Consider the following 24,915-nt stretch of genomic DNA (forward strand, 5'->3'; position numbering starts at 1 on the left):
TTTGAAGTGTACCGTTTTTTTTTAATATTATTAATGATGATGTTAATATGCTGTAACACCAAAATAAATACCGTTATCTTATATGAGATTAAATTCTTGGTTCTTCTGTCCATTTGACTTATTGGCAAAATGCAAATCCCAACATGGATTATCAATTTCATTCCACAAGCATCAAGACGCAATCGGGTAAATCGCGCTTGCTTTGTGCCCAGAAATCGGATGACAATTTCCATTAAGAAAGGGGGTAGGGCCATTTGCCTAAATGGTTGGACAAGCGATTACAAAACTGACCTTTCCCCTTGACCCCGACCGCTACTAAGCGCTCGCCCAGCTCTATGGGCCATTTTCGGAATTAATTACAAAACAAAGCTCGATTAGGCTCTTCGTGCATTGTTTACCCAATTCCGTCAGTCGATATGTCATTGTGCTGTAACCCAGGGCGCCCTGACGCCAGCGACGCGTCTTGGCGTCGATCTCTTTAAATTGTCGTAAGCCGTATGTTAGCTACGTCACAGTGGCGGGTTGGAGGAGGAAGGCCGCGCGACCTCTTAGTCAGATAAATTGACGGCGGAAAGGCGATGTTGATTGCTTGACACCATATTGATGATTTTTTCCCCTACCGCACGGACAAGTGCATTTAAGTAGGAGTCAAAGGCGCGCTGCACCATGTTAGGACTTGTTAAATGCAAAATCTAAATGCGGGTGAAGGTATGAGTCAAAATTCCGTCAGTGTTTGGAAGTGTAGTAAGCAAGAAAGCAAAAAAGGAGAATTACATTTGGGCAACAAAGATAAGCTTATATTATGCATCGTTTTGATTTGTACTAAGCCTGATATTATTTTATTCTACAAATATAAATTGGTCGATTTGAATAACTTAATTATAAAATATTTGCCGTTTTTCCAAGAACAAGTTTCAACTTTTCGCTGACTTATTTGCACATTGTAGCTTTAACTTATCTTACGGGATTTGGGTTGTAGTTATACCATAAAGAACGTTTCAATAATTTGTTTGTCCAAAATGTGTATCTATTGGGAGTTTTAGTACATTGTTCCAACAAATTTTAAATGTAGTGACCTGACCGTATCGACAAGCTGATGTTCTGCATTTACTTTATGCATAGTTGCCGAGAAAGTGAAAATAAATTGGTCGAGAGTTTTTGTTTCGGGCCCATTAGCATATTTGTTTGTGGTACAAAAATTATATGATTTTCGATTTAACATATAGCCTACTTATCTTTTTGCAGAGTGTGCTACATCTTAAATATCCAGAGAAAATAAACCAAGACCGTGACCAACACAGGTATCGCAATGCTTTCCACACTTACCACGCAAAGTCGGCACCAGATTTCACGTTGCGTTGACGAATCGGAACTAAGCAGCGCTAGTTCGGGATCCGAAGGACCCAGTAAAGATATCGAGTGTTCCGAAGCAACCCATCGAGGTGTAGATTGCTGTCAAAAAGAGGGGAAGGCTCGAAAATTTGATGAGGGATCATTCCATATAAGTCGCCTGTTATCCGAAGACAGGAAAGACCAATTTCTAGACACCGATGTATCCAAGGACATTCACTGTCGCGATTGGCAGCTTTCGAGTGCCGTGCAATCGCGAGTAATACCGTTCTCAAGTGCAAATAAGACGAATCTATGCGAAACATTTCGGGGTTCTCGAGGGCCCTTTGCAGGACTGGAGAGGGGATCGCGGATTGGAAATGGTAGTAATGGGGTTGCAATTGGACGAACAGATGACAGCATCCACGCGCTACATTGGACAAATTCAAGTGGCGAAAATCGCCTTACTCCAGCGGATAAAATCCGAGTGGACAATGAAGATAGACGTAATTGTGCTTCAATTTTTCCATGTAAAACGCAACAGACATTCAGTGACGACAAACTCGGAGCAACGGCGACAGCAGATCAAGGTAGCCATTTGAAAACCAGTGGTGACGATAGTGTTAGGAGTTCCGCGGAAAAGGAGAAGCCGTTTTTGCCGTTTTCTGCTTTGAGTAACAGTAAACAGACAGCAAGCATGGGAATAGCATTTCCGGAAGCAATTCAGGCAGCCACTGCCAGTAAACCATCGTGGCCAGTATGTAGGACCAACGCAGAATGGTCGAGCAGCATTAGCAACAACCCATTGATGAATTACGCAAACCTTAACCTTCTAACTTCTTTCTACCTTTCCGGGATGACTGGTTATCGACATTTTCCACAAGTTGGACTTGTAAATAAACCGCCAGTGGGCTTAACAACGTACCATGCAAAACCGTCTTTACCTATTCCCTACCCACCAAAAACATTGGAAACAGTTGCACAGGGTAAAAAGCCGGACCTGTCCTCCCACGGTCCAGTACAACAATTTCATCCGTTGCTAGGCAGCAATCAGATTTTTCAAAGCAGTTTTGTGAGAGCGCAAACTCATCAACGTGAAGGTCTTGCTTCAGATCGCAATAATGAGACTTCGTGCGAAGGGTTACAGGATCGAAACACACATACTTCCATGTTATTTACAGAAGATCGAAAACGAAAAATCGACAAAGGTACAATTTATTTGTTGTTTTTTAAAAATTTATGAAATTTTTGCTTTGTTTCTAAACCATGCCACAGTCATTTTTTATACCTAATATAAGTTATGAATCAATGCGCATGTAACCAAAAATTATTTAAGCACCAAATAACACTTGCACAGCACTGAAATGTTTTTTTGCAACACATGTATATCATTCAAGTGGGAATTAATATCGTAATGTTGATCCTAATCGTAGGTACATAAGATTATTAGCACCAATAAACATCTTTTCCACTTAAACCCTATCTGCACATTTTTTAATCCATTGTAATAGCACAAATAATCTCTTTCCGATCTGCCATATGGAATACAATGGGCGCCTCTTAACTAATTGGCCGTAAGTAATGCTGTGAAAACAGCGAGGCTTTAAAGTGCGATTTAGTGTAGCGCGTAGGAAACTTTCTGTCTTGACAGTGTGACGTAAACGCTGTTAAAGTGTGACGAATTTGTCTTGTTTCAATGCAAGCATCGGAAACATTCGCTACCCGCTTGACAAGGCAGCAAAATGGCGTCCATGCGTGTAATGAAACAATGGATTCGTCCAAGCGTTCCATGGGCATGTTTTCGTATTGCGCCTTTCCCGTTGCGCGCAATAGATTTTAATTCTCGTTGTGGATGTTCTCGCCAGCATTATCAGCTTACAAATCGTTGCAGTTGTTTGGATTAAACTAAAATCTCACTAATGGATGTCTGAATCAATTTCATGTCTGACAATACATGACCAATATCCGTGTACTGCTGTCTGATCAAGCATATTTCAAAATATATTTATTTACTTTTAGATTCTGATGACGAAGGTTCCAATTCAAAAAAGCAGAAAAAGCGACGAAACAGGTAATGATATTTTTAGATTGTCACTTACATAAATATCCTTAACTTGCGGGTTGCACCAGAAAGCCGCACGACAAAACATGAAAGTAATAAATTTATACAAAAATTACAAAAATTAACGGTTTAGGTATTTAAATGGCTTTGAATATGTATAATTAAATTTTATTTGATTTTTTTCCTTTAGGACAATCTTCACCAGTTCGCAACTTGAGGAATTAGAAAAAGCATTTGAAAAAGCACATTATCCAGATCCAGAAGCAAGAGAAGAACTCGCAAAGAAAGCCAATTTGCAAGAAGGACGAATTCAGGTAAAGACTCAAGCTACATGAAAATGGGTTTTGCTTTTTCATAAAGAGACAAATTGCTTTCTTAATATTGCAATAAATAAAAATGCAGCAACGAAATTTAAATATTTATTTGATTCCGTGCACATTTGACAAAAAGAACAAGACTATCATATTTGCAAAAAATAAATAATATTTGTTCGCGTTAAGCTGCTCATTTGTGACTTTGTCACTAAATTAATGCGATAGCAGATGATTGCCCGTTATCGGTTTATCCACGTGTTAACTGTACACCTCGTCCTTGGGTGGCATAAATAACCCAGTTTATCGAAATCCGCTGGGGAGCGTAATCAAACCAAGAAATTAATTATCGAATTTTTCAATTTTGTCCGATCGAGAACCGAATCGATTCGATTTTAATTTTCGTCTAACACAGCCGATAAAAACGTGTTATAATTGCCGTTTAATTACACGTCGTTGCCACACGCGTTCCTTTGGGACCCTACAGTAACATGGGTTCAAACTAATCGCATGATGCGTTTAACTTGGTTAGGTGCTAAACGCTGGCTGGAATAATACAACCTCTCGCAACTAAGGGCAGATTCGAAGCAACAAGATGTCAAACTATAGTTGATAGATTTAAATTTATTTTCACAAAAAAATACCAATAGCTTACACGTATTTGTTGCAAGTGACCAACTAACATTTGCTATTTGTAGGTTTGGTTTCAAAACCGTCGTGCAAAATGGCGCAAGAGTGAAAACAGTTGGGGACACAGCAGCGTAATGGCCGAGTATGGATTATACGGGGCTATGGTTCGGCATTCAATCCCTCTACCACAGACTGTTATCAACGCCTGTGCCAAAGACGGCTTCAAAAACGAGTCCTTCGCTCCTTGGCTGATTGGTAAGCAGTGATTTGTTATAATTCGCGTTTTTAAAGAAAGGAACTTAGTGGCTTAATAACGATAGCACACAGTCTCAAAATTTACTACGACAAAATATTGGCGTTTGTTATCTAAACATACATAAACTAAGTATGTAGTTATACATGTATTCAATTTAATGCAGGCATGCACCGAAAAACATTAGAGTCCCAACAGAAGCTCGAGCCTGGCGAAAATGTCCCATGTCCACCACATGGCGCACATGAGCCACAACAATAAACATTCTTCATCGTGTATGACTTATTCCATGCTGCAGAAGTTCCAATTACGGTTTATGCGCCATTAATGTTTGTGCAATACTTTTACTTCAAATATGTTTGTGCTTACTTTAAATTAACTATCCTACTGCAGGGACATGTGGTAAAGGGCAAATTGTCCTTGTTTGTGTGATACGCGTTTGCTTTTTATGTTGGTTGCAAAAATAAAAAGTCAACACAAAACAATGTTTTAGGTTTAATTTTCGTTGAGAATAATAGTTTATTTATTTTTCAAGAATTAGCAAAACAGTTTTGATAGTTTTTTTACCGTTATAGTTCTGTCTTTTTTGCCAAGCTACCGTTGAGAAAAGTCCAATTTCAGCAAAAGTGAAAAAAACAATTAGCCCCAAAATATAAAAGACAAAGCTATGGTTGCATTTGTTATTTATTCACATTATTTTCAATGACAAAACTCGAGTTAGGTCGAACGATAATAACTTTATGTTGATTAAATATGTAAACTTTGTCAAATACCACAATTAATTTTTAAGATCGGTAATTAAATGACATGAGTGTTACAACATGAGTCGAGAACAGTATATTTGGCGTTGATAGCGTGAAGCTTCTGTACAAACTAAACACAACTTTTAAAATACACTTTAGCATTTCACTTAAAACACGGCAGGATGCGTTAACATTGTTGTGAGTAAAAGCGAGACGAGAGTCTGCGCTGAAAAGCGGAACTTACGTACATTTTGAACAGGAACTATACATCATATAGATACAGGTTACAATGTTTTAAACTAATTTTAATCTGTATTTGTGTTTGAGCGTGTATTAATGAAGTTTGACAGTTTAAAGCATATTTACAATCATATACCAAAAGTATGTTTCATAACATTGTCAAACGAAAAGCAAAATTTTGGTGTTAGAAATTACACATCTTGCATTTGTAGACTGTACTTTCAGAAAATGCTAATTTATGGCAACCTAGAAGTTGTACTCCGAGAGGACAAACTCGAATTGTACACGACTCTTCATAGGTATGCCCGAACTATAATGTACCACATCCAATCTCAGCACATACTCATTACCGGCGCCCTCCAACGGCACTTTGGTTTTTATGTGCAATACGTATCTCCGGGGGTTTGTGTACACCCTTAAAATAATGAAATGGTTGGGGCAAGCTTACAGAAGTACGGAAAACCGCAAGTCATTATGTTTCGTGTTGGTTGTTTATGACAACATACTCAAATGTGCATCACTATCAATCTATACGCCAGTTTTCTGTGGAGCTTTATGTTGATGTATAAAAGTTTCAGTTATTGGTCGGTTGTTTCTCTCTGTCTGTTTAAGGGACCAAATACTTTGTTGTATTTATATAATTCGATTTATTTCAGTGTTTAAAAACGAGATGTACCGTACCTGATCATACCTGAAAAGCATGAACTGAATCTGCTTAATTTAAAAGCATCACTACTATGGTAGTTGTTCGTACAAAACATAATAATTTACAGGCAGTGTAACTGGTTTTTTCAAGGAACATAAACGGCTTACTAAATTCGTCTCATTTGTTTGGTTGAAAATCATAATGTCATACCGTTTGGTTTTGGTCAGGAAAATATAAATTAGTGATCAGGGCTACAAGTTCGAAATGTGCGTGACAATTACGTGCTTACTTTGGCGCAAAACTACATGATGTTCCACGTAATTCACCAGAGTGTAAAATTTTACCTGAAAAATTCATTTCCCTCGATAATTTCAAAAGTGTGAATCCGAACTCCAAAATTCATTCGGCCAACAGTCGAACCAGCAGGGTATGTGGATCTTAGTCCATACCGATTCTTTGCTATCGATACTGGTACAGTGTAGTTGTACCGATCGTAATTGATGATAACGCAAGGTCTGAACAAACAAAAAAGGTATGTAGAAAGATAAGGTTAACATGCAACGGACTAAATTGGTTACATGCCTGGGCATTGCTGATAATATGTAACCTCCCGTTTAGAACAAGGTAAACCTAGGTACATGACCTACTCAAGGTCGCCTACGTGTTTTAAGTTGCTACACTTTGCTTCTGCATTTCTAAGCACACCACTAAACATTTTTACAACTCTGGACAAAATGCGTTGAAAAAATATCAAGTTTTAAGCCTCAAAAAACATAATAGCGTTTTAGGAGCATATCTAGACTGTCCATAATCAAGAGTGTCGATGAACGATTTTTTGGATAAAACGGCATTTTAAAAAAATGATTACCACAAAATACATATTTTAAGCAAAAATATATAAGACAGTATTTGGGCGTAAAACATCACAGCGTTTCGACAGTTTATTTTGTCGTCGTCAAATTCGTTTGTGTTTTATTGAGGGATATTTTGCTGAAACATAAGCTTTAAATACAATTAAAGGGGCTTGTTTATTGTCGTTACTTTTTTTCAACTTCTACGGAAAAGCACGTTACCCGAAAGCATCTCCAGATGTTCTATGATACCCTTCCTCGCATTCTTCAGATACTTGACATTCAAATCCACCGAACATATTCAAGCATCTTTCGGTTTCGAGACAATTGTTTTCTCCCGCACATTCGTCGATATCTGGTAATTAATTGAGACATGTAAAATGCAAAATCAGCGATGAGGCTTATAGGAGCAGAGTTGTAATTGGGGCCGGAATTCGACCAACCCAAATGAAGCTCAAAACTCTATTTTTACCGTAAATCTACGACAAAAAAGTGGCTTAATTCAAAGTCAGGGCCGAATTTCGCCCGTTTTATTAAAACTGAAAACCGAACCAGGCTTAGCTACAAGCCTCATGCTCGATTTACAATTCTGTATGGCGGAAATATGCAGCTTAATAACCGCATGCGAATCCAATAGGATCCTATAACTTACCAAAGCACCTGTCGCCACTTTTCTTGTAACCGGTGGGACAAGAGCAGGTGTAGTTTCCGATTGAGTTTTCGCACTGATAATCGCAAATATTACTGCTACATTCGTCCACATCTGAGAACAAAATCAAACTTGATTACATAAACAGCCAAAAATATAAAAGACTTTTCTACCAGTATTTAAGATACTAAAAATTTCAAGTCAAAAAAAGATGATAATATTTTTTTCAAGAGTAGCACCTGTTTAAAAATTTATAAATGTATTTCCATTTTTTTAAAGTTGCGCATAACATTTTTAAATGTTGTTTGGTATTTTGGTAGAGTTACATATTTTTCACAAATTTGCAAATAACTGATGTCGCCAGTCACTATGTGCATTGTTTAACTGTGCGTATTGTTTTGAAAGCGTAAGGGTCCAAGACTTAAGTAGTTGTTTTCTTCATATACGTGTAAGTTTTTAAACGCAACAAAATAGTGTCACAGTGACCGACCTTCACAACTTCCAGTCAGACCAGCTTCAAATCCTGGCTCGCAGAGGCATCTGTAACTTCCGCGGGTGTTAATGCATTCTTGTTCGCATGTGTTCAGCGTTGCGTTTTCGCATTCATTGATGTCTGTGAAGAAAATTTGATCAAAACGTTAAAACATTTTTTGTTTAGCCTTTTTTTCCTTTTGCGTGGAAAAATGTGATATCATTTAGCTAATAATGCAAATTGACAAAAAATGCCACTATATCAGTATGTTTAGTCGCAACTGCAACTAATAAACTTATAATTAACATACATAACAGAATGCTTGCAATTTCGATTTTGATAAGACTAAACAATGCGGCCAACAGAATGTCTATTCGCATTAGCTGCAAAATTACGTAAGTAGGTATTTACAACATGAATATAAAAACTGTTTCACCAGTTTCCTACAAATTTAGTTTTCCAACAATAATACTCCAGCCGACAAAAGCTTAGCACACCAAACATCAGCAAAGTTGATGCTTACGACGTCTAAATAGTGTAACGTCGAGCTGTATTACGTTTCTATAAGTATGAAAATCATAAATCGAAATGTTTTGTCCGAAAAAGTGTTTGTCAATAAAACGTACAAATCTAAATTTCGCAACTCGAACACGGTTAAAGGATCCAAACTGTCCTAATTTTTAGACGCGCAATTGCATTTTGCAAAATAACATCGTTACTTAGAATGTTCACATAAGTTGTAATCACCAGAAGCACTTTAAAACAACATTGTGCAAACCAAACGCTTTTTGTCGGCAAACCTAAAGCAAGACGTATTGCAGGTCGGTCCTGCAACTTGGGTGGTATCGTTTAAAACAGCAACATTGCAGCGATCTCGGGGTTTGCAAATCCCTTGTGAGAACGGAAGCAATTGCTCAGGGGTCAAGCATGGTGGCAACCTTACCTTGACACATAAACTGGGTTGACGATAGGCTGACCTGCTTAAAACCTGGGTTGCAGGAGTACACGGTTCGCTGGTACATGCATCTGCGAAATATTATTACACGCGATTGGTAACAGCATTGCAGCAGACGTGTGTACCACACTTATTACCAAGTCGTTGATTTAGGTTGCTATATCGACCACTTACATAAACGTTAGAGAGAAACCTAAGCCAATGAACACAGACCAATAAAACTAAAATTAGAAGTATACCACATTTTAATCCGGATTTAGGCATCAAATAGTAGGTAAGCCCTTGAGGCGTTTTTCGACCTAGCCTTCTAAGTGTGCTGGAAGTTTATTTGCATAGGTAATTATATTTTTTAAGAAAAAACGAAATCTTTACACAAATAAAAATCATTTGTGTAAATAAAAAAAATAAAAAATCGCAACATAACGTACGATGCTTCACAAAATTCACTATTAATTCGTTTTCACATAGCCTGCACGCGTTATGTTGACAACATGTAAACAGTGTTTTATAACGTATGTATGTAAAGGAGTTGGTTAAAAGTTCAAAACGTAATTTATAGGAATTGAGTACCTGTACGGTGTTGAAGAACCACGCTGGTGTTTACAGTAGGTTCCGATTGGACAATAATATATGTTGCTTCCTGGACATGGAACGTGCTGTTCAGGTTGGACTGTAAAAAATGAAATACTTTTTGTAATTAATACCTAAAAACAAAATCAAGTGTCGCTGGTGAGAAATATTATGTATCTCATGAGAAGTTTCTTCCTGAACAGTTATCATTTCGGGCAAACGATATACTCAGTTAGAAAAGCAAACAATGTCAAAATGGGACAACCTGCGTGCAAAGAAGCATAAGCAGTATTCAATGAAGTGTCCAGTAATATACAAAAACCTTAAATATAACCACACCTCACATATAACTCTTTTGGTGTTCCAAAAACAACACTTTCCAAATATGAAAGAATTACAACCAAGAAAACACAAGTCTTACCGTAATATGAATTAACAATTTGATCGGTGTGGCCATTCACTTGGCTTTGTGGATAATAGCGATGCGTTCTGCTAGATGAAACAGGCCTTCGGACTTGAGTTATGTGCCTAGTTCCTCCAGCCACTGGTGCCGGCCGAGGAGCGGGTCTATGCCCGTGTGAGGCATGGTTGTGGCTGTGGGAACTGCGTGAGCCGCCAAGGTTTTGCCTTACTTGATGAATGGCGCTTTGGCGAGCGTCATGCAGACTTTGTCGCCTCTAAAAGTTTTCAAACTGTTTATACATCAATGGCGTTTTTTTTAGTATTTTAATTGATTTAAAACGTATATTTTGATGTAACAAACATGCATTTGCTCCAGTTGCGTTTGTAGCCCAAAGTCACTTAAAACAAACCGTTTTCCATAGGACATCGTGATTTCAGCACCCCCTTAACTGAAAAAAATAAGCGTTGTATTTTGAACGTACCCGTAGCTCGGCCATCCTCTCTCGTTGCTGACGCGCCAATTCCCTCAGTCGGTCGTGATAGGGGCAGGCTTGCACATACAACGTCATCACCGTCATGGCAACCACGGCGAGCAGCAATCGGTGGGTAATTCGACAATTCATACCTGGCACTATTGTTCCTCAATCGATTTGTTTGCCGAAGTAAAATACACACTTGCTATGCGTCTTTGCGCCAACACTGCAAAGATATTTACCAACAAACCTTGAAAACGTATTACAACGCACTATGTGTGTAAACCTTGGCACCTGTCACTTAGAATGAGTAGACAGCGTTAACCTATATCCTGCTGACGAGGCCCCGGTGGTGAGGAGACACTTGAGGCAGCACTGACCCGTGGATGTAAAGCGTACAATTACAGCTTTCTCGATAACCTTTAGGCTACATCCAACAACGGATAACGCTGCATTGTTCTATAGTAAACTAGTTGGTGTCTGCTTTGCAGGACTGTAAGGAGCTCTGGGCCAATAAACGCAATGTTTTAACAAACATAGGCACAGAAGTTCAAAAACCCTTGCGAAATCTCGAAGCACAAAGTCTTAACTCACGAATCCTGAACGCTGATTTATGACCAGCGTCTTCAAATGTGTAAGTTTTGCCCTCTCTCTCTAATCTAGGCCTTTTTCTGTGCCGTTCTGATGTGCAAATAAAAGCCTTGAGTGGTGTGCGGGAATCTGCTTTTGCAAAATTAGTGATGCTGCAGCGCCGGCGGGTTTCGTAAGGAAACAAAACACCCATTGTGTCTGCCGCCTCCCGGCGTCTTGTGGTCCGACAACGCAAAGTTCGTGCGCAAGTGACTGATCTAAAGTAAGACTTTGTTCTCACGTTTACCTGAAACGCAATAAGGTTTGGATTATCTCAAGTTTCAAACATAAATATAATTAAAACTCTGACAAGAAGCACGGAACTGTCGTTTCGGACAAGTCTGAAGGGCATGCATTTATACATAGGCTAATCTTGCGTTTGGACAATAAAATATCTGTTTAAAGATTCGGTCGCTGTTTAAAGCTGCATAGCAATGAACCAATAAATTTACTTTTGTTCGAGAGAGCAACTATTGGTCACATGTTTCACTGCGACTTAAAGAAGTGAAATCAAGTCTTTTCCCAGTACCACGGTGGTACACAGGAAATTGTTGCCAGGGCAATTCTTTACATTGCAATAACATATTTTTCCATTTTCCATCCAATTCAACGAACCAGCACAGCTGCAAACCTAGAAGACATTACGTAATGATCTACTTTGGGATTCTTTTTAAGAATGTTGATGAAACGTCTTCTAAACTTGTTTGATAACACGCATTGTGTTTGATACAATTAAGTTCCATTCATACGAAAGTGAATGATCAAAATTTGAAAAAAATGTGCTTTTTCTAATTGGACGTTTGTATATGCAACAACGCATCAGGATCTTACTTGAAAAAGAACAGAAGCTGTCCGACGAAAAAACATTGGCAGCAGTGGGATTCGAACCCACGCCATCGAAATGACTGGTGCCTTAAACCAGCGCCTTAGACCGCTCGGCCATGCTACCACGCCTGCAAAACCGCTCGTCTGCCCTATAAGAATGTAACTTACATACAACGTTTACACGATTGCCGCATTATTATTGGAAGATTTTTTTCTGCTTTTGACTGTTCAGTGTCATATGTCACATTGTTTTTCTCTGTGTCTTACAAAGGCTGGCTGGCGGTAGGTTAAAGTATGCTGGTATGCATTATGCTTTAATAGTAACAGTGAACAAAGTACTCAAAATACTGTTTCATGTTTCACAACCTATGAAATGATAGGCACTAACAGTGGCAAATTAAATTCGTAAAGCTTGGTCGGTGAACTTGCAGACATTACGTATGACTGGTGCATAAAATTCAGATCTTCGAGTCTTAAGTTTTTTTATATGCAGTGATTCGTCGCAAATTATATGTTTTACAATCAGATTTTGTCCAAAACGTTTTTAATATACCAACGTGGGCATGCAAACTTCATTGCATCAACGCATTGTCCTATTGCCACAAGCTAACCATCATTTGCTGATAAACTTATTATGCAATTACCAGCCAAAGGGTCATTTGACCGCTTATAATTTGCCACTGGCAGACATTTTAAATATTTTTTTAGAGCAGGCTCTTAACAAGGGGTGCACGCACCCTACGGGTACGATCACTACCTGTTTCTAGAGGTACGGGGATGCTGTGTAAAAAATAAAATACAACGGTTTTGTTATTTAAGCAATTACAAAGAGTGTGCGAAAATGGGTTGGTGATTTGAAAGGGGTGCAGTAAGGAATAAGGTTAAGAACCACTGGTTTAGAGTGTATATAGATTAATAGTCACACAAGCAAATACTTTACTCCACAACAAAACTAAATCGAGAGTAGTATCAAAATTGTAAAAAAGAGTAACACAATTTTCTTAAATTATTCTTACAGTTTTTTAAATGTCTTCAACATAATTTAATTGCAGAGAGCCCAATGTGGACATATAGCCAACAATTATCAATTACGTGACAATAGTTAATCAAGTTGTGCAAAACCAAAAACACTGTCACATGCAAATTCTACAACAGCCACAAATATGCAACAAGAGCTAGGAAGGACAAAATAAACATGTTTGAGGCCATTTTCTGCCCCTTATTAAAACGAGCCACAACAGAACGACTAAATCTCTCTGTTTTTTCTCCTCTTGAAACGGTTCTAAATTCAACTCTGGCATCCTTGGAAAATACAAGTGCATCATCGCCGCACACTGCTGTTTGCCAATCCTTTCCTCCTTCACTGTACTGAACCGGCATATTGGGGTATTCACAAGCAACCTTCATTTGACCCTGTTCTTCTCTAAAACACAAAAAACATCTTTATAGCTGTTGTGTTGTATCCAAGCGCATTTTAGGCTCGACTTTTTTATGCTGCACAAACGAAAAGAGCAGAACCAAATACAGTAAACCTCGATTAATTCAGGGCTCCAGGCCACAAAATTGCCCGGATTAACCGATGTCGATTAGTTAAAGCCGTACCGCATTACAAATTATTTGTAACTCGATTTTTTTCAAGTTGAGCCAATATCAGTATTAACCGAATCCAGGTTAACCGAGGTTTACTGTAGTTCGATATTACATTGAAAATTAATATCAGTACTTGACTCCGGGTGGTGATAGTCTGTAGGCGATTCCCAATTCCGCCAATCTCCCGAATTCCTTGTCACTTAGAGTGGCAGCGAACCGTGACCAATCGGCATCACGTGACTGTTTGTTTACGTTATTTGTATTTTGAGTAGCTTCCCAAGGAGCCTTGGTAAAAAATATTTTTTTCTAAATTTTACAGACGAAATAGCATATACAAGGTCTAGCACACTGCAAACATTTTTTGATTTCTGGTAAATAGACATACTCGCACGAAACTGCTACTTAATTTTTGTATTTAACCGACCAACTACAACTGGCCTTTTAAGGTCAGCCTATAGGCAGGGGTGTCAAACTCGTGGGGTTCGGGGGCCACATTGCAGTTTGGAAATTATGCCGAGGGCCGCATGTGATTTTTAATCTAGTTTTATATACTTAAACAACTTTTCTCGCCACGACGGATGCATTGCAGATCCTAATTTCACGCCCCAAAAGCCCAGATTAGTTTCCAACTTGATGCACAGATTGAGCTACAAAGTTCTGTTTTAACTGTTTATGACGTCATAATCCATATTGTGATTTTTTTCCATTGTTTGCACACAATAGGTCTACAAAAAGTCTGACGCATATGGCTTTTCCGAGCTGGTAATACTCTTTTCCGTAACATAAAATCTGTTGAGAGCAATCAAAACATTTGGCAAAGGAGTTTTGATTACATCACGACCGCCAGTACATATATTTTAATGAACATGTTCACGTGTGGCCGTACGGCTGCAGGTTGAACGCCCTTGACTGAATGGTTAAATACTGTCGTTATGTTCATGAGAGATAAATTAACTTTCTGTAAATGTCTGTTTAAATCATAGCTGTCACTATGAAAAGTAGAAAAAATGTATTATAATTAGATAAAAATTTGACAAAATTCTACAATTGTTGTTGAGTGTTCGTGGGCCGCATTGGAGGGCTTCGCGGGCCGCGAGTTTGACACCCCTGCTATAGGTAATTCACCACTTTGATTATTATTTTACTAGAGTTCGTGACAACCGTGTCTAGCCTTACAAGTCTATTTTCGTCACTCTGGTGGTATATAAACTGTCAAAAAATCAAAGTATTAGTTTTTTTATAAAAAAATGTTACATATGAAAAGGTGAAATTGGAAATCCACATTAATTAAGTGCCACAGAAAGCTCAATTAGGAAAATCTCATAGTAATGTTTCTCTTTTTCCAGTGTTAAAAACTTACAATATATAAAAAAGTGGAAACGACATACCTTGTGCCAAGCCCGTTCTGCACAAGCCAGAAGTCGCGGAAAAACCATGTAATGAAAGTTTTCCTGGCTTAAAATCGTTTCACTGAATAACTGGCATTGCATTCCAAGTATGTTTTCAGGTATTTCCAACTCCACACAGTCAAATTCTGCACACATTTCGTCCCCTTTAAAAAATAGGATTGTTTCAAAAAACGTTGCTTTGCTTTTTGCATCGTTTTTGTTTTTCTAATCTCTTAAAAATACCACAATGAACGTGCGTGCAACTGCATATGTTGAATAAAGGAGTAAAAAAGTACAGTTTCTTGTCTGATACAAAGCGTTGAAGCCTAACTACACACTGCGCTGTAAATAGACCTTTCGGAAATGTCAAAAGCTTTTAAGACAGGTAGGTTGGTCTTACGAGTGTATGGCTCCCCGGATCTTTTGGCATCAGCGTTGGCGTAGACATTGTCTGGCATGAAACCGAATGTCTTCGAAGCTTCAGTGAATCGTGTCGCCCAGTAGAGGCCACGTTCTTCAGGATCTGGCTCGTACGGATGGTCAAAATACAAATGTGTCGCTTGTGACATTACTACCTGAAAAACAGGTGAAAAACTGACAAGATAGAGCCAGATTAGTGCTTTTTAGCTTCGCCTCACAACAATTTTAACCGAAGCTGCTAATAAAATCATTAATGCTTTTATGTTCCACGTTTTCATGTTGTAATATGTTGGTACATTTTATCAATAAACTACCATAGCAGAAGAGTAAATCCGTTTTAGCTGGCTTCGTTTGAAGAGTCTCATTTGTGCCACAAATTACACTTTGGGAGGTTAAGTTACTAATGTGAGAACTAAAATCACACCAGTTTGCTTAAATCAGCTGATTGACGTAAAGAGCATAGTTATTTCAGGGTTATCAACTTAGTTTTTAAGTTAGTATTAATATTATTTTTATTACAAACAATATTTAGCAACTTTTGTGGTTTAACTTCTCACGTTAGCAGTTTTACATCTTTCAGGTTTATTTGGGCTTGGTTTTGAACCAAATCCAGTTTGGGTCGTGCTTCAGGCTTTTACCTATAGTTTCTGGGCCGCTTGCAACTTTGTACCACAGTTTAAAGGACCTAAATAGCTCGCTCTGATTAATGTTTAAAGTAAAAAAAAGGTTGGGTTATTTCCTTGCATCTGGAACTGATTATTTTCCTTCTGCTTACCTTATAGCCAGCATTAGCCAACTTGTATGCACGATTAGCCAAGCCCCACTCCCATATTGTTTGCCATGTGTAAGTGATCACATCGTTATCCGAAAGCAGAGTTTTGTCGAACAGCGTCTCTTCCTTGCTACGATGTCATGCAAAACGTTGTACGCACATCATACAAAATTTAGAAACATAAAATTCACTAAAATTCATACCCAATAGCTCCGTCTTCCCAAAGTCCGATTTTCAATTGGTTGTCAGCAGTTAAGACAGAAGCACTGGCGTTGCGCATGAAATATTCAAGTAAATCAGAAACACTGCAAAACCAAAGACATATTATGGATCAAGCTAAGCATTCCAAAACAAGTGGCAATTTTAGGTCAATTTCATTAAAAAGCAGACACACAATAGATTAGCAAACTGGCAGTGTTTGGATTTACCTTGACGGGAAATCAGTAGTGGCAGCATAAAGTTCATGACATTTTGAGGAATTTTCCCAAGCGCCTGCCACTTCGTCACCTCCGAGGTGGAAAACCGTCAATGGCTGAATGTCTTTGTGCAGTTCAATTAGATCTTGTACCACTGATTGCACAAAGCTGGGAAAAAAACAAAAATACTCTCAATTCAAGTGTGTTTGGACAAAAAAAAACATGTCAGAATTGGAATGCAAGCGAATGTGCTGACGATGCGTAAATTAAAATTCAACCAACAAATTCATTTGTGGTTTTATCACATATGCATTTAGCTGTTGCAGAATGGTAACACGTATCTAGTAAAGTAACCAGGCACATTGCCACCACTGTGCATAAGCTTTTGAAATTTGCAGCAAATAAAAACTGTCATGCAGATTAGGGATGTGCCATAACTGCAAATGTTCTGTTTGGTCGAGCACCGAGCATCTCACTTTAATGCTCGGTGCTCGGCCGAGCACGCTCGGTGCATTATGACGTCACAAAAATCCCCTTTCTACGTTTTAGCTCTACAAGGCCTCTTACGTCACCGGCGGTGTTTTATTAAGCTGTACATGCCCATTTTTTCCACCATCTAGTGCAGTTTAAAAATCATTACTTTTTGTTCATAGACACCCTTTAGAACACTTGTTACATATGTTAGCAGGGATCGCTGGTCTGCATAGACGCTTCAGGGCTGATCCCAGTTATGAATTTATGTTCATCTTAACTGATACTGGTCAATCTGGCGATCCCCTACTACGAAGCTGACATGTGCAGCATACGAGGCAGGCAACGGTGCTTGTGATTCGACTTTAGGCGGATTCTCCACTGGGCCTGTGTAGCTCAGTTGGTAGAGCGCGAGTCCCGGAAAGACTCCTGTCGTGGGTTCGAATCCCACCGCAGGCTAGATTTTTCTAGCCTACGCCTTGCCATATGGTGGTGAATGCTTGGTGACCGGCTGATTCGGTATAGCGCCTTCAATGGGCCTGGCGTGCTGTGATGTTAGCAGGGCATGAACATGCAAATTTAACGCTCGGGTCAGTTTGTGCAACTGCTCGGCCGAGCATCCGGTACCGAGTACTCGGGTTCTGGCTCGGCTCATCCCTAATGCAGATATATCGACTCATAAACACATAAAAAGGAATAAAACATCATTATGGTAGCATATGGGTTTGGTATCTGCTTAATTGAATGGAGAACGTGACCCATGAAGGGCCGCGAAAGTCTGCGCCTTTAGAAAAGCTGGTCGTAAAAACGATTAGATTATACGTTGAGGTAGTTAAGTCACATAAACTTTTAAGAGGGAGTTCCTTTCATCATGAAAAATTCGATTGCGTAATTTAAGAGTCAGGTTGTTTGAAAACCGCTAAGTGAGCTTTGCCAACCTGTAAGTTCCGCCTATGCAAGGGTTAACTGCGTTGTCTGTGAACAGTTGAACCGATTCATATTCTGTCGGATCGTTAAGGTCTGATATTAGTACGTCCGCTGCATCGGGGTCTTTGTCTTCGACTAATCTGTTGTAACTGTAAATAATTTGGAAAAACATAATCCGAAATCCTAGTCTTTTTTACAAACCATTGGTACACAGCCTTTTTTGTCAGCGGCATCAAAAGTACTTACTGAACCAAAATCCCCATGTTTTTTTGGTATTTTTCGAAAGCAAATAAATAGGATTTCTTTCGTATTTAAAAATATTCACAGGTGCAATTAGTTTGTATAATTGTAAAATAGCTTTGGTTTCGTTCATTTTACAGAAGTGTTATTTTTCTTACTACATGTACTCGTAAATTCTACGCAGCTCAATAAATAGTATCCTTATTTTATTTAGGTGCCTTTAAATCTAGTTATCCTATTTGTATATGATTGAATATCCTTGCCTAAATCCAAACAAACAAAAACAAAATTAGGGCACAAGTACTTATCCTACTTACTACGCAAGATTGGCCTTAATAGCTGCATGAGCATGTCCGGGCAGATCGATCTCAGGAATAACTCGAATGTGTAGTTTGTCTGCCTCAGTCAAAATCTCTCTGTATTCGCTTTCTGTGTAGAACCCGCTACCGCTCGTTTGATCGGTTGGACCCGAACCTAACTGTGGAATGATGCTTGTCGTTTCGCTGAGGTCGTGTGCTCTGAAAAGTGAACATCAAATAACTGTGTCGCAAAAAGATTGTTGCAAGGTTAAGAAGCACGCCAATGCAACAAGTTGATAAAAAACAGCTAGAAAAAGTTGCTTATGGATTAAATACATGACTACCAGAAAATCAAATGCAAATATTTTTTCAGAAAAAGTTAAGCCAATATATTTATTTAAAGATAACGTTTCGATAACCCACATGCAATTTTTTAATCTTATGTTTTAGGCCAGGGGTCACTACTGGTTATCTTTTTTCAAGAATAAAAAATTGCAAAACCAATCGGCGATAAAATCCTTGGTCGTCCATTGGTTTAACTGTTCTATTGAATGTTACTGTGGTCGTTTTTGCTATTAGTTTAAATGCAGTCCATGAAAGTACAGACCTTTTGCCGCCGATCGATGTTAGATCAGGATAAGATTTCATTTCAACTCTCCAACCTTCGTCGTCAGTTAAATGGAAATGGAAATTGTTCATCTTGTACATTGCCATCGCCTGCAACAATGAAGTATTTGGACTTGGGTACATTACAGTAAAGGTGCATAAATAAGTAGCGCGGAAAGTTTTACCTTAAGCAAGGTTATGACGTCGTCTTTTTGGACAAAATTTCTCGCGACGTCTAAATGCATTCCTCGGTATTGGTAGCGCGGAGAGTCCTGTAAACAAAAAAAGAAGTTCGTGCACAAAGTTCTACACCCATGCGTTTGAGCACACTTTTTACTGAGTTTGTTGCGGGAAGCGGGATTAATTAATCTTTAAGGTGCAGTTAATTAGTGGCCTACCGACGGATTTAAATTAAATGAGGTACAAAGCAAATTTTTGACCGTTTTTTTTTTCAGTGCAACTATTTAAAGTTTACGGAATTGGCGAGAACTTTATAACTTACCGAAATTACTCCTTGTTGTACTGACCACGAACCATCTCCTGACTTCTGTGCTAATGATATAAGACTCTGCACTCCATAGAAAGCTCCAGCGGCCTCCGGTGCACGAATGACAATAGATGAACTGCAAAACCACATAAATACTGCAGATAGATTGCAATCAAACAACGCTGCATTAACACGCACAAGTCCCAGCCAGTCTCACTTTAGAAACGAGTTGATTAAATTCGATATAAATCAAAGACTTTAAGTTTACCCGAATCAGAAAAACTAACAAATTTGCCGACAGTTTTAAAAAAAATTTCGTGTTATTCATGTAACTTGACTTGCAAGCCGTTTTCTGTCGATTTCAATAAGACTAAACCCAAAGTTACCAACTGGCACAGTGCGGCTAGGAGAATAACTCAATTGAGCGCTATAATTAGGGCTAAACCCAATTAAAGTAAATGAAATGTAGGCTAAATATATGTTTGCAACTCTACAGATTCGCAGTAAACAGATACCCGGTGATTTCCAGACTGTACGATTCGTCGCTCTTTGGCTGAGACTGTATTTCTCCCATCTCGAAAAGCACTTTAGATTCACCAGATCCATCTAATCCAAAATGTTCTGACAAATATAAATAAATGTTTGCGTTATTTCTGTTTTATCTTACTAAGTACTAAGGAAAATATTCTTAAAATGACACAGCTTTGACTAAATCTATACCTGCTTTAAGGTGTTTTTTTAACAGCAAGATATTATAACATTATATGCCATATTAACGTGAAAAAGATTTTCCAGTTTAGTAACTCTTTCATTGCTTAGTTTTCTGGACCTAATGTGATACGGTATTGGCCAAAGAACATTTCCTTTATAACAATACAGTATGTTTCAAGTTTCCTAACTTGTTTAAAACAAACTAAAACATATTTTAACCTCAATACCTTGAAGATAGTCGCATTCTTCTTGAAACTGTTCAACGCAAGTTACATTCCAGGTCGTAGTCAGTTCGATTTGACCTTCATTCATTTCTTCACTCGAAGGTGTTGGAATAATTGGCTTCGGATCCGCGTCAGATTTGAATTTACTGTATCTATCGTTCCAAAGAGAACAAAATGTATTGATGTTGAAACAAGGAAATAGCATACCTCTGTAGTTGACTACCGTTTTACCTATACACTAGTAAAAATGGTCAACATGTTTGTACAAGCGCAATCGCTAGCAACAATGAAATATTATAGCATATGTTCCAAGACCTTGTGTAGCATATCTATGCATATATATTTTTTGATTATGCCTTATGAATTCACCGATAAGTCGATAAATGGCATTAGCTTTACACCTAGCAACTAAAATTGGTGTTCTACAACAAGAAGAAACTATAAACCAAGATTTGTTTTGGCTGAGGATAGAGTTTGCATGTACAGACGAATCCGGTTAATCGCATATCCATTTTTTTCGAAAAAATGGTCCAAATAACGAATGGTTTTCTTAACAAATGGCTATGGAAGGGCTAGATATTCTATAGCTGGGGATGAAATTTGCATGTCTAGTGTATTGAAAACGTTTGTATTCAAGAAGCTATAACCATCTCCTATGTATGCGTTCCCAGTTGGGTCCAACTGTAATAAAGCAGTGTAATGTATACCAAACCCTTAAGGGCAATATCAATGACAGGCCTTGAAAATAAAACAACACTTTACTTGTCGTAGCGTTCCTCTGCTGTAAATGGATGGTACGTGTCGCCGTCGTATCGTTTGTACGAATCAGGTGAGTCAAAAGGAGCGACAAAGTCCGAAAAAACGTCCTCCGTTAACACCAACACCTTTGGATCTGTGTTCGGGCTCACTACATACCAATTAGGTTGTATGCTTGTACGTGAAACGATCCAGTATTGCATTTTTATTTTTATTTGGTGGTCGTTTCCAGGATCTAAACCTGTGATTTAATGCATACTGTCATTTAGGGCTAGGCAATAGACTTTTAGGAACTTGTAGTAAGATGAGGTAAATTGACCAATCAATAAACATTGAACACACACAATTTTTGTGCCACACGACCCAAAACAATTGCTAAATTTTTACGTTAAAGCAAAGAAGTGGTTTAATACCCGTGTACAATGTGATAATATTTCAGGAATTTTGAGTAAGATGAGGTTAAACACTTAAAAAGTACATTTTTGCGTGAAAAACGGTTTCACATTCTCAAGTAAGATGAACAGAGAAAATCATTAAAAAGTGTCGCACGTCCAAAAACAATTGTTAAAATTTCAACAAGACGCAAAGAAACGTACCATTAAATCCGTTGGGTGAAAATCTAAACAGTATTCCATTGACGTGTTCGAAAAGAAATCCGTTGACTGTGGCTCCGTTAGGTCTGATCGTTTGTGGTTCAACCATGTATAGATTGTTGAAGTAGATATGCCAGTCGGCCTGCACAATTAAATTGGTTGGAATGTTTAAATGAGAGAGAGGAGATGAATGGAACACATGCTACACCACTTCAATATAATGTTTGTTTCATTCTTGTTCGTACAGCAGCGTTTAAAGTCGTGCTGTGTATTTAATTGCTAGACCTAGAGTCCATTGGATCATTTTATATTTTTACCTGTTTTTCGATTTAATGGAACTGATGACTTCAATTTAGTTTGTGCTATTAGGTTTTTTGGGTAGGTATGTAAATTGCCGGCCAAGTTTCTAGCTTATGCATGTTAAGATTTGGCAACTTGAATGATTTGCTGTGCGGACCAAGTTTTAGGACAAAATGGGTTTTTAAGTGAGCTTTCCGTAAATGTTGCTTTTGGGGTTAATTATGCCTTTAAACGTAATAGTGGTTTATATTTGCTTAGATTGAAAAATATGCCTCAAGTCATATACAAAACAGATCACGTATGGTCTCAAACTGGATAACTGAACGGCCTAAATAACAGTTCGTATTACCCTCGGAATAGCTTGAGTTCCGGTGTTGGTGAGAGTTATGGTAACGTCGCAGTCTTCAGAGTTGCCATTTAGGTTGCTGTCCACTTTAAATTGAATCTTGAGCTTATTACCCATGTAGTTGACGGTGGCTTGGTCGAGGGAATAAACCAGCGACACTGTGCAAAAAAATTATTCGGGTCATTTAACGTATGTTTAATCGGGTAAGATAAAAAGCGGTCTAGAAAGCCTTTATTGCATATAAATGATTTTTTAAGTTTGAACGTAACCGTGGCTTAAGTTCCTCGGAATCCAACGTTTCATATCAGATATATTGGAGATATAAATGCTTGTTACGACAACTCAATTTTACGGACATATTTTAGTTGGGAAAGGGAAAAATATAATACATTTAGGGAAAAATATCACACAAAGACTTACCTATTACCGAAAACAGTACACATTTCAAAATCATCGTTTTGTACAACAATAATGATTGAAATTGCTTTAAATAGGTTCTAATAGAAAGCAAAATAATGTTAAACACAGAATAAACCAGTCTATAAATTTAGGCGCATACCTGCAGAAAAAAAAACGTTGATACCCTTAACGTCCTGGGATCTTTTTTATCTTTTTAGTTTAAATATTGTGGGTTTCCGTTGGTAACATTTTACGCCAAACAAATGTAAAGATGTGAGCCTTAAGTATCTGATCAACCTACTTAACACATTCTTTCTAGCAATGATGCCAACAAAACTATCGTCCTGACAAATATTTGTTTTCCTTTGCACTTTGCACGACTTGTTGACTGTCGTCGTAAAAACTAAGATTAAATCCAGGCATAATAGCACGCAACACCCCCATAAAGATTAACCGTATTTATTGGCTCGGAAATCGATTTAAACCAATTTCCATCATAAAAATGCATCCGAAAACCATAAAATAATCGAGTTTCTCTCGCTTTGCAAGCTAGTAATTATTTATTTTGGCTGGACGCCTAAACGAACAACTTCGGAGATACCCAATGAGATCAATTTAAATCGTTACCCTAATGTGTAAACTTTGGGTAGATATTTTTAGTTTGGCTAGATTTTTTTGTAATAATTGGGGTACTATGCTGCTGTAGAGACATACACACAGTTTTCACATGTACTTTTTTGCTCCTATGTTTATTAGAGTTCTATACGGCGAGCGACTTCTAGCCATCCAGTCATGAACGTTATTAGACAAAGTCTTTTCGCACATCTCTAACAAAATGATTAGGTAAGCGAAAAAAGCATTCGTGGCGAATTATTGTTCCCAAATTTTAGCATAGTATATTTTAGGGTGACCATAATGATCCTTTTTTGCGCACAACTCGTTGAAAAAACTTTTTTAACACACAGTTTCCTTTATATGTCAGCATTATGCAACAAAAGCCTATTTTTTATTCCAATATTTTTTATTTGTTTATTACGTTTGCAGAAAGTCAACGGTCTAAAAAACCTTTTCAGCTGCTGGTTGAGCCTTAACAGTTCCGTAATTCTGCTGTAAACAATGTACATTCGAGAAAAAGCTCCCATCAAAATATCGGAACGGACAATGTCACAGCATTTATCGAAAACCGTAAGAAATTCGCACTTTGTGTTACATACGATAAATACTTTAAATTAATGGGCTTGAGAAATGTTACATAATAAAACATATATGCATTATGTGTATGCATTACGTGGGAGAAGTGTATATTATGCGTCTGCAGCTGGTAAAATCTGTTCTTTCAACTCATTTTCATACTCAGTTTGTTGATTCCTAACTAACAGGTTTCTAAAACCTTCAAAAAACATCTACTCGAAAGCGAATACCTACTAAGTGCTCCAACAACGAACAAACACTGCAGCAAACGCCACTGTCTGCTGCAGGTAGTCTGCAAACCAACCTTTTAAACGTACAACCGCTTTCACAAATAAAGCTGTTTGCTTAACCCAGGGAAAAAGCTCAACAACAGAATTCCACATCGCTGATTGGTCAATCTCTATTTTAACTGCTTTGTATTTTCGTTGCCTTGTCGACGTTTTTTATGTGGAGATTATTTGAATCGTTTACGGGATACCACGCTTTGTTGTTTAGTTGTGAAAACGTTGTAAATGGTGCTTTTACTACAGTAACGCTTAGGCTGTAATTTCTTCGACTTACACATTGAAATCGCTGAGATCGAAGTGACGAAAACTCGTAAACAGTAAATCGTAAACGAGTCAACCACAGACTTTCAAGCTTTGCAACAGCAGTAGATTGTCAAAAGGCAGGCATATAAAATATGTGCGCCCTAGCACAGTTGTGCTAAAATATGTGCAATGCAGGCCGAGCATTGAT

General features: G+C 38.1%; 3 protein-coding genes and 2 non-coding genes across 5 annotated transcripts; 2 read left to right on the plus strand and 3 right to left on the minus strand.

Annotated features, from left to right (window-relative positions):
* The first annotated feature begins 1,039 nt into the window (after window positions 1–1,039).
* LOC145209439 (uncharacterized) lies at window positions 1,040–5,064 on the plus strand. The gene is made up of 5 exons (XM_080079722.1): window positions 1,040–2,537; window positions 3,349–3,400; window positions 3,582–3,705; window positions 4,401–4,587; window positions 4,752–5,064. The coding sequence occupies exons 1-5, from the start codon at window positions 1,310–1,312 to the stop codon at window positions 4,844–4,846; spliced, it is 1,686 nt and encodes a 561-aa protein (XP_079935848.1). The 5' UTR covers window positions 1,040–1,309; the 3' UTR covers window positions 4,847–5,064.
* A 149-nt stretch (window positions 5,065–5,213) lies between these two features.
* Window positions 5,214–11,283, minus strand: LOC145209441 (EGF-containing fibulin-like extracellular matrix protein 1). The gene is made up of 9 exons (XM_080079727.1): window positions 10,596–11,283; window positions 10,133–10,388; window positions 9,712–9,811; window positions 9,130–9,212; window positions 8,205–8,327; window positions 7,718–7,828; window positions 7,288–7,420; window positions 6,559–6,729; window positions 5,214–5,983 (listed from the first exon to the last, which is right to left on the minus strand). Exons 1-9 carry the CDS (start codon window positions 10,734–10,736, stop codon window positions 5,815–5,817), a joined length of 1,287 nt encoding a protein of 428 aa, XP_079935853.1. The 5' UTR covers window positions 10,737–11,283; the 3' UTR covers window positions 5,214–5,814.
* An 800-nt stretch (window positions 11,284–12,083) lies between these two features.
* On the minus strand, window positions 12,084–12,165 carry Trnal-aag (transfer RNA leucine (anticodon AAG)). Its single transcript has one exon. It is a non-coding gene; the product is annotated as a tRNA-Leu (tRNA).
* Window positions 12,166–12,234: 69 nt separating this feature from the next.
* On the minus strand, window positions 12,235–23,077 carry LOC145208947 (beta-hexosaminidase-like). The gene is made up of 18 exons (XM_080079193.1): window positions 23,008–23,077; window positions 22,591–22,745; window positions 21,945–22,083; window positions 21,355–21,589; window positions 20,596–20,744; window positions 20,173–20,278; window positions 19,673–19,793; window positions 19,356–19,442; window positions 19,172–19,281; window positions 18,583–18,783; window positions 18,037–18,174; window positions 16,640–16,795; window positions 16,415–16,516; window positions 16,215–16,341; window positions 15,420–15,594; window positions 15,020–15,183; window positions 13,765–13,916; window positions 12,235–13,464 (listed from the first exon to the last, which is right to left on the minus strand). Exons 1-18 carry the CDS (start codon window positions 23,039–23,041, stop codon window positions 13,188–13,190), a joined length of 2,628 nt encoding a protein of 875 aa, XP_079935319.1. The 5' UTR covers window positions 23,042–23,077; the 3' UTR covers window positions 12,235–13,187.
* Trnas-gga (transfer RNA serine (anticodon GGA)) lies at window positions 17,484–17,557 on the plus strand. The gene has a single exon. It is a non-coding gene; the product is annotated as a tRNA-Ser (tRNA).
* Window positions 23,078–24,915: the final 1,838 nt, after the last annotated feature.

This window comes from Phallusia mammillata, chromosome 1 (genome assembly GCF_965637545.1).
Source record: "Phallusia mammillata chromosome 1, kaPhaMamm4.hap1.1, whole genome shotgun sequence".
NCBI lineage: Eukaryota > Metazoa > Chordata > Ascidiacea > Phlebobranchia > Ascidiidae > Phallusia > Phallusia mammillata.